Source organism: Ursus americanus, chromosome 22 (genome assembly GCF_024610735.1).
Source record: "Ursus americanus isolate L20-20 chromosome 22, mUrsAme1.1.p, whole genome shotgun sequence".
Taxonomy (NCBI): Eukaryota; Metazoa; Chordata; class Mammalia; order Carnivora; family Ursidae; genus Ursus; species Ursus americanus.
Genome location: NC_142148.1, coordinates 30,722,155 through 30,740,847, shown reverse-complemented (window position 1 = coordinate 30,740,847; position 18,693 = coordinate 30,722,155). Strand labels below are relative to the sequence as shown.

Below are 18,693 nucleotides of genomic sequence, written 5' to 3'. Positions count from 1 at the left end.
AAATAAATTAAAATCTTTTTAAAAAAAATTCTCCTTAACAGCATTATGTAGATAATTCCAAATTTGTTTTTCCCAACTTCTGAATCTTGCTAATTCCCATTTTTGCTCAGGTTGCTACTGTCCCGGAGCTGTCGGAAGTTACTACATAATCCATATTCATGAGGTCCAGATTTGAGAGACAACGTATTTCAATCAACTCATTCTTTGAAGGAAGAAGGCACATTTAGCCACAGACTTGGCCACAAAGACTAATGATCTTCTCATCTTCACAAAGTAACTCAAATTCAAATTTAGGGAATTTAGCTGAGAATCCATAGGCAGAGATAAAGCAGTGGGAAACAGTAGGGCACTTCTCAGATGTACCATAAAAGGAAGAATTCCACCGCACCACCTTCAGTCATCATTGAGCAATTGCTTGTTTCTTATTATGGCGATTTCTCTATACTTCATTAATAACAGATTAATAGCATTAATAATAACTATGGCCAACAGGGCAATTTAAAAAATAATTTAAAACCCTACAGGTAATTCTGGAAGTACTCACAGTAAGAAAATTCTTGAGGTCTAGTAATGGTTATAAAAATGTTTCCTCCAACATCTGATTAAATCTTACATTATTGCTCTTCTCTGGGGAACTGGAAATGTAAAATAACATGCTAATTTCTACTCCATAAGCACTATTTTTCTAGCATCGCCCAGAATGTAATAGCTTCAACGGCTACTCTTTTCATAGAGGATTCTGACATGGGAAAAGCAGATATCTGCTCTTTCTGAATAGATGGTTTTTTCTTAAATGAGTTTGTTCGCTTCTATTTGTTCTGTGCACCTATGAAACCTACACTGCCTATCTTATTTCCCAACTAGCCCTCCAACTCCTTGCACACAGATATGTGTTCCCACTGCGTGACGTTACCCTCAACCTACAGCATGGTGCTGGATGCTAAAAGGACAATAAAAAAAGATGTTCCATATGACTGGTTAGGTGGACCTCTAACAAACATGCCATATATGGGCGCCTGGCTGGCTCAGTCAGGGTAGCACGTGACTCTTGATCTTGGGGTCATGAGTTCAAGCCCCATGCTGGGTGCAGAGATCACTTAAAAATAAAGTCTTAGGGGAGCCTGGGTGGCTCAGTCGGTTGGGCATCTGACTTCGGCTCGGGTCATGATCCCGGGATCCTGGGATCAAGACTCACATCCGGCTCTCTGCTCAGCAGGGAGCCTGCTTCTCCCTCTCCCTGCCGCTCCCCCTGCTTGTGCTCTCTTCCTCTCTCTGTCAAATAAATAAATAAAATCTTTAAAAAATAATAAAATAAAATCTTAGAAAAGAAAACAAGAAACATGCCATAGAATACGTTCTCACAAATGCGGCTTTGCTTAAAGCCACCTCAAGTTAATTGGGCTCCTTCACCATAAGGTGATTTGTGGAGACTGCATGGAAGCATCTTTAAATACAAATCAAAGCACTCTGCAAATGAGAAGGCATCTGTTGACCTATACATTTGCAATAAAGAGATTATATGAGAATAGGATTAGATTATTTGCCTGAAATTATACCCAAAGTTAAGAGAAAACATATATACTAATAGGAAATGCTAGGAGGCAATTCTATGGGTACTTGGGTCCAGTATTAATGAGAATAACTTCCCTGTAAAGGCTCTGTGCCAGTACAAATCACTTTTTTGCCCAATACTGAGCAACATAAAGGATGAAAAGTTTTAGTCTCTTCCTGAAAGGAGTTCAACAGATAAGGAGAAGTCTAGAAACACCTGCAGGGCCACTACGAGCTTTAACAGCCAAGGTGGTAATGACCGCTTGCCTTTACTAAGTGTTCTAAGCTGTGGTGCCTCACTCAATCACCATGACAACCCAGGAAGCAGGCGATATCATCACTTTCATTCTACAGATGAGGAAATTGAACAAGGCAAAGTGTAGCAACTTGCCCAAGGTCAGAATCAAGGTTGAAACCCAAACTAGTCAGGCTCTAAAGCCAAAAATAAGACTATAGGTGTGATTTTATTTTAAAGTGAGGGCAACACTTTAAAACCAGAGGGAAATGATACAATTAAATCGAGAGCATTAAGGGGCGCCGGGGTCGATCAGTCAATTGAGCCTCTGACTCTTGGTTTTGGCTCAGGTCACGATCTCACGGGTCCTGGAATCAAGCCTGGCAGACGGTTCCCTGCTCGGTGGGCAGCCTGTTTGAGATTCTCTTCCTCCGCCCCTCTCCCCACATGCTTGCACTCTCTTCTCTCTCTCAAATAAATAAATATTAAGAAAGAAGAAAGAAAGAAAGAAAGAAAGAAAGAAAGAAAGAAAGAAAGAAAGAAAGGGAAAGAAAGAAAGTAAGAAAGAAAGAAATAGCATTAAGACAACTGGCTCCCACTGGGAAAATAATAAAGCTATCACCCTGCCTCATGCCTTACACCAAGATACACATTTCAAAATAAACAAACAAACAAACAAACAAACAAACTGTAAAAGTGCCAAGAGATACCTATTCATATAATCTTGGGCGTCAGAACGTATTTCTAAATATTGCACCAAAGCAGAAGCACTGAAAGATAAACCTATGTAAGAATCTGCACAACAGAAAAACAACACATTTACTTGTAGTTGCCAAAACTGGGAGACAAACTAATGACCACTAATTGGAGGAAAGTTAAAAAGATGATGCTGTATTTGTACTCCAGAATACCAGGCACCCCTTAAGCTGGCTCAGATATTAACATCTAAAGGATGGTTGTGATAGAATGGGAAATTTTAAAAGGCAAGTTGCAGAATAATATGCTTTTGTTAGAGATTTCTGGCTTGCTAACATCAAACAGCAACAGAGACCAGACTTGAAAATTTCCTGAGTGGACACAACCAGTTAATCACACAAGCAAAGTTTAATTTAGTTTATTTTGCAAGATAAGAGAGGTTAACTTGACCTGGGTCACTTCTTGCTTACGCCTCTGAAAATCATAAGCAAAACTTAAATAGTTCCCCCAAACTGACAGGTGGTAACCACTCCCAATTCCTTTATGTTTAAGAAAATTCTAACACGGTAACCAATTACTGCAACGTCTGGTCCCTGCCTCCACGAGACCTAAGCTGCTTTATAACAAGGTACCTCTGAGCCTCGGTCCATGTTTTGGTTTGAGCACTCCAGGTTTGCAAACTGGCTTTTTAGTGTGTGCACAATTACCTTTTACTAACTACTACTTCAGGGATTCATTGGTTTTCCTTCTGGGTTTTTTGTTTGTTTTTTCTGAACTTTTGACAGGTTAAAAGCTACGCACAATCAACTTTACTTAAATACACACATTTGCACCACCACGGAGAGAGATATAGTTACAGCACACACACACCCCCCCCAAAAATATCCACAACGCTATTGGTTACCACTAGGAAGGAGAAAGGGAGCGTGAGAATACAGAATGTTCTCTTTTTGCTTCCTTTTTATCTACGGTATTTTACTTTTTTTTTAAAGTACACATTACTTTGGTCTTTTTTTTTCTTTTCTTACTTATTTATTTGAGAAAGAGAGCAAGCAAGAGGGGAGAGGGTCAGAGGGAGCAGACTCCTGGCTGAGCAGGGAGCCCAATGCAGGACTCGATCCCAGGACTCCGGGATCATGACCGGAGCCAAAGGCAGGAGCTTAACCGAATGAGCCACCCAGGCGCCCCTACTTTGGTCATTTTAGAGAAAACAAATTTCAATCAGAGTGTATAAAAATTAAAAGGCAAAACTGGGAAAAATTATTGCAAGAAATGCTAAAGATTTAGTATTTTTGATGTATAAGGTACTCTTATGAATTAGTAAGGTTACAATTCCAATAGAAAACAGGCAATTCATAGAAAAGAAAATGTTCAAGAAAACACAATATTTCTTTACACTGTAATCAGAGAAATGCAAATTAAAACAAGAAATCTTTTTCCCCTATAATTAGCAGAGTTTCAAAAAATTATATTAGTGTCGAGAAGAGTCTTGGAAAAAATTATTTTCATCCCTTTTCTGGAGGACAAACTAGTAATATATGTCAAAAGTTTTAATGTGATAGAGCAAATTTTCTTATAGAAATTTAGCTTGAAAAATAATTTAAGATAAATACAAGGGCTTAATCAGAAGGATGTTGAACACAGCCCTTTATAACAGCAAAACCCTTAGAAACAATGAAAATGATCAAAGATAGGGAATTGTTTATTTGTATAACAATTTTTAAAGTTGTTTCAGAGAAAAAATAAAATTATTTCAGAGAAACATAAACAAGCAAAGGAAAACAAGGAAAAGGTGATCTCAAAAGTACTTAAAAGAAAAGGGGCCTGGGGCATTTGGAACATGTGACTCTTGATCTCAGCGTAAGGAGTTCGAGCCCCATGCTGGGTGTACAGATTACTAAAAAAATAAATAAGCTTAAAAAAAAAAAAGAAAGAAAAGAAAAGAAAAAAGGCCAGGATCTTTTTGATGACCAACAGATTTTTTAGTTGAAAGTTTTACTGAGTTCATTAAGACTCCCATGCCGTGCTACGGACCAAAACAGACAAATCCTGTGAACCTTTACCCAGTTCCCCCCAGTGCCCTTCAAACTATGGAATACTGGAAAGGATAAATCCAGATTTCTCGTTTTCCCTGTACTCTTTTATGTGTGTCTCTACAATCTTATCACATGTGTGGGTTCACCCACCTGCAACCGCATTCAACATACAGACTATTTCCATCACAAGGATCCCACATGTTGTCCTTCTGTCCACCCCAACCCCAAATTCTGACATCCACTAGTCCGTTCTCCAATTTCTAGAAACTTTGTCCCTTCAAAAAGATTATGTAAATAAAACACAATATGTAAACTTTTGAAATTCTCACCCCCCCCCCCTGCATGCCGCTGATTCCCTGGGAGATTCACCCATGTTGTTGCATGTCTGGATAGTTCATTACCCTTAACTGCTGAGTGGTACTCTCTGGGACGGACGCACCACGGTTTGCTCAACCATCTTCTGATGAAGCGTATCTGGGCTGTTCAAGTTCGTCACTGTTATAAATAAACCTGCTACAAACATTCATGTTCAGGCTTTTGCCCAAAATAAGTTTCCGTTTCTCCCAGATAAACGTCTGAGAGTGCAACTGCTGGGTCGTGCGGTAACTGCCAGGGTAGTCGTATGAGAAACTGCCAAGCTGTTTTCGAGCAGCGGTGCCATGTTACGTTCCCACCAGCCATGTGTGAGTGGTCCAGCTTCCCTGCCCCTTTACCAGCATTTGGTGGTGTCGATTTTTATCCTAGCCATTTCTACAGGTATCATTAGTTTAATTTGTATTTTCCTGATGGCTAATGATGTGGAACATGTTTTCACATGTTTATCTGGATAGCCTCTTCCGAGAAATGTCTCCCCATGTCTTTTGCCCATTTTCTATTTGAATGGTTTACTTTTCTGTGGTTGAGTTCTGCCAGTTCTTTATACACTGGAGGCACTAGTCCTTTGTCAGGTAACAGATTTGCAAATATTTTCTCCTGGTGTGTACCTTGTCTTTTCATCCTCTTTATGTGGGCTTTCAGAGAACAATAGTTTTTAATTTGGATGAGGTCCAATTCATCAATTTTTTAGCTATTATATATTTCATTTCAATCATTTCCATTTGCTTTCTTTATAACTTGGATTTCTTCGCTGAGCTTTTCTTTTTATCAACATTTTATTTTTTATCTGGCAGAGAGAGAGAGAGCACAAGCAGGGGGAGCAGCAGTCAGGGGAAGAAGCAGGGATTCGATCCCAGGACCCTGGAATCATGACCTGAGCCGAAGGCAGACACTTAACTGACTGAGCCACCCAGGCGCCCCTCGCTGAGCTTGTCTATTTTTTCATCTGTTTCAAAAGAATTTGTAACTGATTGTGGAAGTGCTTTTACGGTGATTGCTTTAAAAGCCTTAGCAGTTCATTCCCATGTCTGCTTCGTCTCAGTGTTGATGTCTGTGACTTGACTCATTCAAGTTGTGATTTTCGTTTCTTGGAAGGACGAGTGATCTGGGTCCTACTTAAATCCTTTATTTTAGCATACAGCCATCCTGTCTAGGTTTAGCACACAGCTCATACTTTTATGGGCTGTGGTTCTAATGACAGGTTAATTTTCAGAGCCTTTGCTGTTTACTTTGGTCTCCTTGGTTTATCAGGTGCGGCGAAGGTTCCCATAGGCTCCCACTGGCTCCCACTGGCTCGCACTGCCTGACGGACTAGCCCAGCCTTTGTGTCTCTCAGTGGGGGGTGGATCTCAGGCCCCTTCTAAGAGTAGGCTTTCCAGGCGGGCTGCTCGTTGTAGTGCAGTTCCCCCTTTCCAGTGCCCTCAGCTGCTCCCCAGCTGCCCCAGTGAATGTAACAGGGTAGGGAGCAGGGGGAGTCTCAGGCCCATGGAGACAAAGGGGCTTCCCAGGCTAGGTCACTTATTGTGTTGGCAGAATCCCCTTGCTTGTGTCACCCGGCCACCTGGGTCTGGCTTAACAGAGGAGTGACGTCTATGGCCCAGTGGAGGAGAGTGCATCCTCCGGCCACTGATGTTTACGGGTTTTTCTACAGATTCCCTCTCGGTGGGTGCTGGGCTCTCCTGGGCATGTGGGATGACCACTTGGTCAGTCCTGGGGAGAAATGAGCCTACCTGGGCCCCTTCTTGTTCTAGGTGGCAGGCTGAAAGGCACCAACTTCTGGTCACCTTCTTCTGAAGACACCCTGCCTCTGTGTGGTTCCTTCAATCCTGGGGCCCAGAACCAATTCATCTTCTTACCATCGCTCGATATTCTTCGACTGCCTCCTACGCTTCTGTGGTTTATAGATGTATTTAGCAGGAAGTAATGGGTACGCCATCTTGTCAGATTAGAAATCCCAAAAGATTTTTAAAATCTCATCACCCTTTAATGCTACTATAATTTCATCAAATAAGGCAAATTTAAATCCTTTCGTCTTATCTTTGCAGAAAAGCACAACTTTTTCTTGGCAAAGGCACAAAGAAAAATCAGACATCATGTTTTATGTTTGTGTTCTAGCCTGCTATCCATCAAACAGGATGAATGAAAAGGTGTCCTCAAATTGTACAACGTCCGTACAGGAACCAGACATAACATCGGTGGCCTTAAGACAAGTTAGCGCTTCAGATTTCAACGGAGTAAAATAATCTCTAATAACTTGGAGGTTTTATTCCTAGTAGGCACAAAAACTCTGCAAAGGGGACGCCTGGGTGGCTCAGTTGGTTAAGCGTCTGCCTTCAGCTCAGGTCATGATCCCTGGGTCCTGGGATCGAGTAACTCATGGGGCTCCTTGCTCAGCAGGGAATCTGCTCCTCCCTCTGCCTGCCGCTCCCCCTTCTTCTGCTCATGCTCGCTCTCTTTCTCTCTCTGACAAATAAATAAAATCTTAAAAAAAAGAAAAAAAACTGCAGAGAATGAACTATAAAGGCTTAACACATCTGGTACACTCAAATTCTTGTTCCTGGTAAGGCTCAGGAATATGCAAAAAGTAGTCACTAGAGGGCAGCAGACTCAAACACTGCCCCATAGCAAGCAATTGCCAGGCACCATCTCCGGGTTCTAGACCCAGAGCCGCTGCTTAGGTTTTACTGGCTTAACACATGGAATATTATTTTGACCCATTCTCCCTCAAACTCGACTTCTAAAATGGCACTGGCCCATGGGTAACTGCCTCATCTTTTTACTTATACCATCCCCAACATACTCTAATATTTTCCAGAAGTTCTCCATAGCAGAAAATTCTGGATCTATTGACTAAGTATATTGTGAAGAAATGGGGCTAAATCTCTTGGCTTGTTTACTTGTTTTTAGAATTTATTAAAATTTTCCACTCAATTGCCTTATACGATGATAATTTTCTTTCTTGCCTAGAAGAGCGTGCGGATCTGGATCTTGGGGTCATGTGTTCAAGCCCCATGTTGGGTGTCGAGACTACTTAAATAAATAAACTTAAAAAAAAAAGAAAATAGTTTTAAAAATCAGTCTTTAGAGGGTGCTTTGCAAGGGAACTTGGCATGAAGTTGTAACAAACTAGCAGCTGGAGTTGCCACTGTTCTGTCTGCAGCTTCCTGATGTTCCCATGGCAAAAAAAAACCACAAAAAAACAAAAACCCAGCTCCAAGCCATCTCCAAGTTCAAAGGATTCAGCAAACAATGGCAAAGCAGAGCCACCAGAAATGGACACCTGATTTCCGGACACCTGATTTCCATGACGAATACAGCAGTGCTGTATCAGCCAGTGGAGCCACTTTCTGTGTTGCTGGGTACAGCAACACAAACTGGAATACAGTGGAATAGGACGGAACCTGTCGCCCATTGGCAGAGTCGCCCCAAAGGAATGGCGAGATCAGTAATTATCCCAGCTGGTGTAATACTGAATTGTTTCAAAACGAACTCATAATTAATGCCAAGTAAAAGCACTGTGCCCCCATTAAAACACGGTGTGAATGAAGAAATAAAGTACATATGAAACCTTCAAACAAATTAAAATAAAATAAATAAATACAGAGATAGCCTTTAAAGCCATAGTCTCATGCACTATAATCAGAGAAATAGTTGCTGGAAAAATAAATTAAGAAAACAATTCTGCTTGGAACATACTTTCTTCACCGTAGAGAAATGGAGTGGTAATTTTCTGCTCTCAGAAGCATTCTATCTCCTCAGAGATGTTCATTTCTCTGCTGTATTCTCATCAAGAGAAAAAGCTGAGGGCTTTCGAGAGGCCAGGATGGGCTAGTCTGAGGACTTTCCAAACGAGAGTTAAGCAAATCTGCAGGGATTAGGTCAGAGTATATACTACTTAATTTAGAAGCTTTCTCATCCTAGAGTACACATAAGATTACCCACAACTCCAAAGCTCTAATCTGGTGATCAAGGGACTATAATATTTTATATCTATTTTCATACCTTATCAAATTCCACTTACATATGCTCTCCATTGACTCATTCAACCAGCCTTTACCGAGCACTTTCTATGTGCCAGGCACTATATACCCTTACTCGCTGCTCACACGTCAGGGTCTACGTTTAAAAGGCAACGACAGGCACTGTGTGATGAGACCGGCGGAGAATAAAATGTGAATCCTGAAGGCAAGCATAGGCGACCCAGGAATGGATAAACACTTAGCCTTAAAGTACATTCCAGTAAGCTGGGGTTTTGTCACTTCAAGCACATTAGCAAAACCCAGCTCTACAAACACCTCCAGGGAGCCTGGAGGTAATAAAGGGCAGTCACTCAGCAACCAGCATGATTTATCATTTCAAAGGGCAGAGAGCCACGTTTAAGAATAGTTCCTGGGCCAGATGAGAAAATTTCTTCTGGACAGAAAAGTTATCAAGGGTTGTATTCATTCCAGCAAACAGAGTGAGAAGACTCGTTTTCTTCCCTTGGTTTTTAAAGATTTTATTTATTTATTTGAGAGAGAGTGTGAGCTCAAGCAGGGGGAGAAGCAGAGGAAGAGGGAGAAGCAGGCCCCTCTTAGAGCAGGGAACCCGATGTGGGCTTGATCCCAGCACCCTGGGATCGTGACCTGAGCCGAAGGCAGACGTTTAACCAACGGGGCCACCCAGAAGCCCCTCTTCCCTTGGTTTTAACATAAGAAGTTGGACCTACCTGGTGTTGGGAAATTTAACTTAGAAGGCAATGCCTTCTCTCCAATTAGTCTGCAGGTTAGAGCTTCTTCAACAATGGGAAGACAAGAGATTGAAAGGCAAGCTCAGGCAGCAGTGGACAGGACGCTGGTCAAAATGAACCAGAGTCCTGGTCACCTCTGGGACGGTGCTGATACTAAAGACATATTCAGGGTTAGCACGGTCAGCAGAATGAAGCTAGCAGAGACCGGAGGAGAAACACTTAGAAGAGAAATATTTAAGACTTACTACTTAGTACTTACTCATACCTGAATGTTTGCATTTCTTTAAAGTTCTGCCTTTGAAGTCAGCCTGACCCAGATTTGAGTCTCGGCTGTCCACTATTCTTTGGGTAACATATCAACTTGTCACCTCTATAAGACTATTTCCTCCTGGGTAACATGGAGATCACAATGGCGGATGTAAGACTCAGAAGGCACGGTGCATCGAACATGCATAGTACGGTGCCTGGAATGTATGTGTACGATAAACACTATATAATCTCTCCTCAACTGCATATAGTCTCCTCTGTCCTACAAATACCTAACATTAACCATACTCATGACGGTTTACATTTGATTACTTCAATCAACTTGTCCTCTCGTATTTTAAGAAGACGCAGGGCGCCTGGGTGGCTCAGTTGGTTAAGCGTCTGCCATCGGTTCAGGTCAGGATCCCAGAGTCCTGGGATCAGTTCAGTAGGGAGTCAGCTTCTCCCTCCCCCTCTGCCGCTCTCCCCCTAGCTCATGCTCTCTCTCTCTCTCTCTCTCTCTCTCTCAAATAAATAAAACCTTTAAACAAAAATAAGAAGACACAGCTGAGTGACACGTCATGAGTGAACGCTCACTTGCAGAAGCCTTGAGGAGACAGAGCCATCGGGTCAGACCCTGTGCACTTGAACTTCAGAGACAAATGCCTGTAGGTGTGGCTCTCGACAGGAATACAGCCTGTCTTTCAAACCCACTGGGATTTCTTCTTAAAACTGTAAGTGCGGGCAAAGTACAGGGAAGTAAACAGGCCTCTTCTCCCATAGCAGGTAGATCTTTGAAACTCAAAAGAGAGAAGCAATGAAGAGATGTCGCAGATGCCAAAGAGCATTCTTGAGCCTTTGAAAAGAATTCTCCTCTTAAACTGTGTATTTCTAATGACTAATGTTATCTACAATTTAGCAGTCTAAAATAGAGAACAATATTCTTCTATTTTTAGAAAAGGGGTGGAAAAATCACAGTTAGAAATAATCTATATAGAGGGTCACCGAGGAAATAGAGGAGTTGCCAGGTTGCTCTGGGACCTCGGGTGGTCTGCCTCATTATCCTGGGGCTCGACTGCCCCTGGCAGAAAAATGACACATCTGGGTGAACTTGGGGGTTTTCAAACTCTTTTGGGCCCTGACATCCTTTCTTCCAATGACTGCTCATCTGGAAGCCTATGACACAAGTGAGTTGACATGGGGAGCAAGAGTGGAGAGGCCAGGGCCCCCATAAGTTTGATCCGGACCTTACAGTTTCTGAAGGGCCGGAGCACAATTGGAACACCGCTGGCCCAGAAGCTGCAATAACATTCTCGGACTCTGTGGGCCTTACTCATCGGCCCTTAAGGTTCATCCCTCACCACTCGGGCCACACAATCAGGACACACTGCTGCCTTCCAACAGCAGCAAGAGAGGAGTTCAAACTCCTGCTCTGGATCTGAAAATGAAGTCTACGGGGCTGAACCTCTAGGCCTCAACTTAGGGAATCCTGCCGTGCTGGACACTCAACTTTCCCAAATACAACCCATCAGCTGGACTACGGCATAGTAAGCACCAGGTTTTGTTCTACGATTTCTCAGAGAATCCATTCATCAACCTCCTTCTTTCCCTTCCTCCATCTTGGGTCCGGTTTAGAGGGCGCTGGGTCAGTAGCTGCTAGGTCGGGGATCGTTTAATGACTATAAGGAAAATGTCTTTAACATCATTTGCGTGTCTAAAATATATCGTGACTCCTATATAAAATGACAACACCACATTCAGAATTTTATAATTATTATATAAATTCTATTTTGAGATTTTAGATTTAAGAGCTTAAAATTTCTTATGGAAATAAAATTTTCCAGAATTACAAATAGGTATCATATGACTCATAGAAAGGAAAAAAGATACAGTTATCTACTCTTTTTTTTTTAAACATTTTATTGATTTATTTGTCAGAGAAAGAGAGCAAAAGAGCACAAGCAGGGGGAGTGGCAGGCAGAGGGAGAAGCAGGCTTCCCACTGAGCAAGGAGCCCGATGCAAGACTGGATCCCAGGACCCTGGGATCATGACCTGAGCCGAAGGCAGACACTTAACCAACTGAGCCACCCAGGCGTCCCTTATAATTCTCTACTCTTAAATAGCAGGTGCTTGGGTGGCTCAGTCGTTAAGCGTCTGCCTTCGGCTCAGGTCATGATCCCAGGGTCCTGGGATTGAGCCCCACATCGGGCTTCCTGCTCAGCGGGAAGCCTGCTTCTCCCTCTCCCACTCCCCCTGCTTGTGTTTCCTCTCTTGCTGTCTTTCTGTCAAATAAATAAATAAAAATCTTTTAAAAAAAAAAATCAAATTCCTTGGATGAAATGCCTAAATATACAGGTTACAAAATGGCCTTTGAAGATTGGGACATTGACAGATTCCAAAAGAAAAATAAGGGGACGTTAAACCGCTATTTAACTCTAAACGCAGAGCCAGGGCTGTCAGGTAGGTTTTTTAATCATCAAAGACTTATTATGTTTCACATTCAATTTGCTGTACACATTCAGCCAATTTCTCAACAGATGCTCTTAGAAGTTAAAGTTTGAGGAAAGGGCTCAAAAAGAAAGATTTCCCATTCTCTATACTGCAACGTGTAAGCCAAGACTTCAGAGGAGCTCTTTGTCCCGACGAGAATGCATCTGGGGTGCTCTCCAGAGCAAAGGCTGCAGAGGACCCTGAAGAGATCAGCAACAGGAACTGCACTGACTTTCACAAGCCACAGAGTAGTACACACAGGACTTCACCTCCAGGAAACCTTGGTGACTTTGCTTTTGAGGGGCTTATCCAAGACCAATGACCCCCCTTCCCTGGCACTTCCTTCTGCCTACTCTATGCTTTTCTCAAGTCCAGTAACCAAAGAGAAAGGGAACAAGTATCTAAGAGGCAGGGCACCCAAGGCCATCGATAAATGTGTACTGGAGATGAATGACGGACTCGATTCAGCAATCTCTGGAGTGGCCCGGAGTTGACCGGGGAGAAAGGAGCACATTTCAAGGGCTGGAACAATGCAGCGGAGGCATTATGGCCTGACTGTGCATAAAAACCAGCCTGACAGGACTGGCAGGCCTGTGTTAATGAGTAGTTAGACACCCACCGGCAGGGATCTGTATCATGCAGCTGGTGTGCACCTGTACGTTGCCTGGAGCCTTGCCAGTTATTACAACATCGCAATCCTGCTGAATCGGTCGTTAAAGATTTTGAACCAACGCCCCGGACATGAGAGGACACACAGCCCTGAAAATGAGGCACAGGAGTCTGACTGGAGTTGGAAGGAAAGTGAAGGTGTACAATGACATCTCCAAGGGACTTAAATTGAAGAATGTGACAGAAATGCAGTTTCAGGAAGACCTTTTGGGCAAGCGTGGTCTGCAGCCGGATCTCACCAGGAAAGGCAGAGGGAGAGAGTTTCGTACTCCTGCACCTGGCTTAGGTGACAAGTGGTTTGTTCTATCGTCACTTCATAAGGAGTAGCTAGACAACCCTTGCTCAAGACACTGATTCAAGACAGACGAGCTGTGTTTATGTGGACAGACACAGCCCAGTCTTGCCTGCCCGTCTTTGGGTATCCAGACTGAAATGACCAAGGCTTTCAGGTTTTTCTGACTAATACTCTCAGATTCTTATCAACTCATTAGTTTCCTAGAAAGTGCTCTTAAGTCTCATGTCCCTTGCTACTAATATCCTCCTCCAGGGCATGGACAGTGATATGGCAGTCGGGCATACAAGATAAGGGCAGAGAAGTATCCATTAGGGGGGCGCCTGGGTGGCTCGCTAGGATAAGCACCTGACTCTTGATTTCAGCTCAGGTCATGATCTCAGGGTGGTGAGATTGAGCCCCTTGCTGGGCTCCGTGCTCAGCGGGGAGTCTGTTTAAGATTCTCTCCCTCTGCCCCTCCCTCCACTCACTGTGCACGCACGCGGGAAAAAAGTATCCATTAGATTTAGCTCCGGGGGGAACCAGCGGCATCTGAGCAAGGGCAGGCTCAGTCTAGTGAGTAGTGGGGGTAGAGGACATGTGCCCAGGAATGAGGAACAATTGTAAGAAGAAGTAGAATGGAATACAGGCAATCCCTTCAAAAAGCCTCTCTGGCAAGAGCAGGGGAGCTGCATGGTGAAATGGGGGATCCTTTACAAAAGTGAGGCTTCAGCTCGGGTCCACAGCCTACAACCTGGCTTTCCCAGTGGTCCCTGCCATCTCCTAAAACTGAGGCCACTCGTCCCTTGCGTGCTATTCTTCCGGAGGTTACAACCGTGATGCTGACTCGAACCTTGAAGTCGGTGCCTTGCCACTCCCCCCTGATAAGCCACCTGTGCACTGCCTGCCACCTGCCAGGGTTTCTGGGTACTCGCTGCATCACCCCTTGCAGGGCTGTGCTCTGCTACCAGTGGGCTATTCTGTACCACCATTGTGGCCTCCACCCCTTTGCTAACTGTGCATCTGAATTTGGACTCCAGGTTTTGACAACAGGGTTAATTTGACTGAATTTTTTTTCGATTTATTTATTTATTTTTGAGAGAGAGAGAACGAGCATGAGCAGGAGGAGGGGCAGAGGGAGAAGCAGACTCCCCACTGAGCAGGGAGCCTGACATGAGACTGGATCCCAGGACCCTGGGATCATAACCTGAGCCGAGGGAGACGCTTAACCAACTGAGCCACCCAGGCACCCATGACTGAATCTTAAGGGTCAGCTCCTAGCTCCCACTTAACCCAGCAGCTAGAGAAGCCGATCCTAGCTTCACCCTCTGACCTCTATTCCACTGTAACCAGCCTACCATACTCCACCAGTTCTTGAGACAGTCAACCATATGGTGAGCCAAGCACAAGCTTCGTAAGTGTAGCCAACAGTGAGCGAATACTAGGGTGGGTACAGCCCCATGGTGACTGTCAGCTGGAAACCTTTGACTGTATTCACCAATCTCTAGAAGACCAACTTCCTAACAACACACAGCAGCAAAAACCAAGAATGCAAGTTGGCTCGAGAGTGGGATATGTTAAGAATCGAAATAGAACAGTAGCCATCAGAGCACCAACAGAGACCAATGTAAAGGCAGGCTGTGTCCGTGAGCAAACAACAGATCAGAGTTATCAGTTATCTGCTGGAGGGCCGTGGGGGAGGGCACCTGTAAGTACAACCACCCATGCACACAGCGAAGGGAAGAAAAGTGGATCCTACTTAGAAAATCAAACCTCAAGGACAGTTGGACAGCTGGACAGTTGGACAGCTGGACGGCTTTGAGAAACGGGAGGTGGAAGATGACCAGCCCAGAGCAAATCAGGCTGGGCAGTTAGGACAGCAACTTCCCCTAGAGTTTAGGACCGCATTTTAGGAACATCAGAAAGATAGAGCCTCCAAATCTAAATCTCTCTTCTACCTGTCCTTACTTCCTGAAATCACACCATTCTTTCAGGGCTACGTCCTCTTAAACAAAGGCCTTCCTGGAAAAGCCAACACTTGAAGCTACGGTTAGTCATTTGTCTTTCAGTTGAAGTTTCAGATTGCTTTTTGGGAGGCTTTGCTGGGTGACATGTGTAGGCCCCAGGCACCCGGGGATGGGGCGGAGGCCCAACCAGGGAGGAGAAATGAGAGCTGGGACCCTGAAGGGCACAGGCCCAGAGTGACTCACCTGGGCGTGGGGTGCACGTTACAAGCCTCTTGTGTTCGATCTTGACAGAAATGTCAGAGGATTTATACCACCGCACATGAGCTGATAACTTCCTTTGCGCACACTGATGGCCGACCGTTTGGCCACGTCTCCATCAGTTACACAATTTGACTTTTCTTCTGGGAGCCAGAGGCAGTCTGACAATCTCCTCCAACGCTGACTGTGCTACGGGGCTACATTCAGGCTTCACCTGATTCAGTGCCACCTATGACTCCCACTCCTTATACATGGAACGTTCTAAAGTCACTCATAATCAGCCCTAAGCTACATGTGTGGGAAGTAGAGAGGTGAACAGAGAGGTTTTATGTTGGGATCAAGTTCGGCCCCAAATCCATACAGGTATATCTCCCAATGAAATAATAATAGCAGTTAATATTTACTCATTCCTTCCTCATACAAGTATTTATTGAGTACCTGTTATCCTGGAGTTCATATTCCAGTGAGGGGAGACAAAGAAATTAACAGTCCTACCCAGGGTGCCCAATGGCCCTCGTGCTGTGGAGAAGAATAAAGCCGGGGAAGGGGGTGACAGAAGAGCCTCTGAAGGAGGTGGGGGGCTGGCTCTTAGACGCAGGAGGCAAGGGTGGGCCTCCGGAAAGGGCGAGCGCACGCTTGGTGTGGCGGAGGCCCAGCCCAGGCAGGGCAAGGAGACAGGTAGGAGGTGAGGTTAGAGAGGAGGCAGGCCCAGGGCTCAGAGGGCATGGGCGCCAGCTAAGGACTTTGGCTTTTGCTCTGAGACAGAAGAGAAGCCATGGGAGCTTTGCACCAAGGACTAATATGATCTGATTTGTATTTTATTTTATTTATTTTTTTATTTATTTTTTAAAGATTTTATTTATTTACTTGACAGAGAGAGACAGCCAGCAAGAGAGAACACAAGCAGGGGGAGTGGGAGAGGAAGAAGCAGGCTCATACCGGAGGAGCCTGATGTGGGGCTCGATCCCATAACGCGGGGATCACGCTCTGAGCCGAAGGCAGACGCTTAACAACTGCGCCACCCAGGCGCCCCTGATTTGTATTTTAAAGAGGATCTTCTGGTGGCTCTGTTGAGAAGAAATGGTGGGAGGACAGGACAGGTATGGAGAGAGGTGGTTAGGAGACTCAACGATAATCCAGAAGACAGACAAGAGTGGCTCACGCCAGGGTAGTGGCCGTGGAGATGGCAAAACTGTTTAGATTCTAGATTTATTCGGTGGAGCTGACAGTAAGGGACCGGATGTCAGAGAGGTTGACAAGGACTTCTAGGTTTGGGCCTAAGTGAACAGATGATAAAAGTGCTTTTCTGAGATGAGAAAGCCTCACAGAACATGAGGGGGAAGGAACTGGGGAGGAGGGAGAGGAATTAGCAATCTGGTTTAGGATACACCAAATTTAAGAAGTCTGACAGAAGTCCAAGTGATGATGTCAAATATACAGAGCTCGGAGCTATTAGGAAATGTCCCCCAAGTCCCATAGCCAGTAAGCGGCAGAGCTTTGAGTCCAGGTCCGTGGACCTCCAGGTCTGGACCAGGCATGAATTGGGGAAGACAAGGGCTTTGCAACCGGGGATGGTCACTAATTATGTCAAGGAATCATCATTAAGCTTAAATAATGGACTTTTTGGCAATTCAGCCAGGGAAACTTGTAGAAAAGTTGTTCCCCAAATGCAGAATATACTTCATACAAGGAATACTAAAGTCCCTGTTACCTATAACATATAACAGGCTCCCACAGCTACTTTCTGAAGTTTTAAAAGAACAAAACAAAAAACAATTCCACCCTCTCCCTGTCGAGCCTCTGAATGCAGCTGGACGGAGATTAGAAAGGGACTCAGACAAAAAAGGCCTCCAGGAAACAGCCCCGTGTGGCGGTTACACTAGGGAGCTTGTCCTTTGAAGTCTCGCCCCACAGTTGCGCTTAGATGTTTTCTACCCCAGACAATGGATCATTCCTCAGAGAGGTGCCACTGGAAGGGAGAGAAACAAACGAACACATACCCATATGTAGCCCGTGTGTGTGTGTGTGTGTGTGTGTGTGTGTGTGTGTGTGTGTGTGTGAATGTTAGCTTGTTTTAAACTCTGCTTCTCACCTGAATCCACATCAGAAGAGCCAGGAAGAGAAAGGGCTTCCACAGAACTAAAAGCCTCGCTGTCGGCCTCCTGGTGGGGTCTCTGCAGCACGTAATCTCTTATGTCATCAACTGGCGGCAAGTCCAAAGCACTGCTCTCCTCTGACTGGCTGCCTGGAGTGGCTCCCTGGGTCGCCATGTCCTGCCACGGAAAAAAACAATTCAACACAAAAGGCTTCAGAAGCGGGGCTTCCATTTCAGCCACAGCTGGAAGGGCCAAAGTCCCAGAGCACTTTACCTGCCCGTTAGTAACGGTCTTCCTCGGCCTTACTTCAGACCCAGTACTTGTTTACCATGTTTCTTCATCAGGAGAAACAAATATTCTCAGCACAGAGAGAAACCACTAATAATTTCAGCTGGAGGGGCGCCTGGGTGGCCTAGTCGGTTAAGCGGCCGACTCTTGGTTTCAGCTCTGGGGGTGATCTCAGGGTCAGGGAGGGGGTCATCGAGCCCCACGTCAGGCTCCACGTTCAGTGTGGAGCCTGCTAGAGATTCTCTCTCCTTCACCCTCTGCCCCTTCTGCTCATGCTCTTTCTCTCTCTCTCTAAAATAAATAAGTAAATCTTTAAAAAAATAATAATGATTTCAGCTGGAGAATAAGCTGCATGTCTGATAAGGATGAAACACTGGGTAGCACTATAATCCAAGGACTACAAGACCATTTAATGAGACGAGAAACTGTTCATGATACATTATGTGGATAAAAGATTTCTAAACAATAGGTAGGATTTGATCCAGATTTTATAAAATACAATATCATGTGTGGGGTGTCGGCGTGTGTGTGTGTCTGTGTGTGTGTGTGTGTACAAGTGAGAAATCTACAGATCTATAGCTTTAAAAAGCATCTGGAAGGGTATATTCCAAATTAACTTCAATGGTAATTAATTCAGTGGTTTAATTTCTGAAGAGTGAGATTATAGGTGATTTGTATTACCTGCGGCCTACCCGAACACGCATCCAGTCAATGATTTCACAGGCCACACCCTCGGCAGACAAAGGTGAGTGTAACAGACCCTTCCCTCAAGTTGCTCCAAACAC

At 44.5% G+C, this 18,693-nt stretch overlaps 1 protein-coding gene across 3 annotated transcripts in view; it reads right to left on the bottom strand.

Annotated features, from left to right (window-relative positions):
* Positions 1–18,693, bottom strand: part of SHLD1 (shieldin complex subunit 1) — a 78,887-nt gene that overhangs the window by 51,050 nt on the left and 9,144 nt on the right. For 2 of the 3 annotated variants that reach the window (XM_045808787.2, XM_087853745.1), the window contains exon 2: positions 17,617–17,797. In XM_045808787.2, coding sequence (XP_045664743.2) covers positions 17,617–17,794 — 178 coding nt within the window. In that variant the 5' untranslated portion in view covers positions 17,795–17,797. Of the gene's footprint in view, positions 1–17,616; positions 17,798–17,893; positions 18,229–18,693 lie in introns of those variants that run through there. The other variant, XM_045808792.2, reaches the window with a different exon arrangement.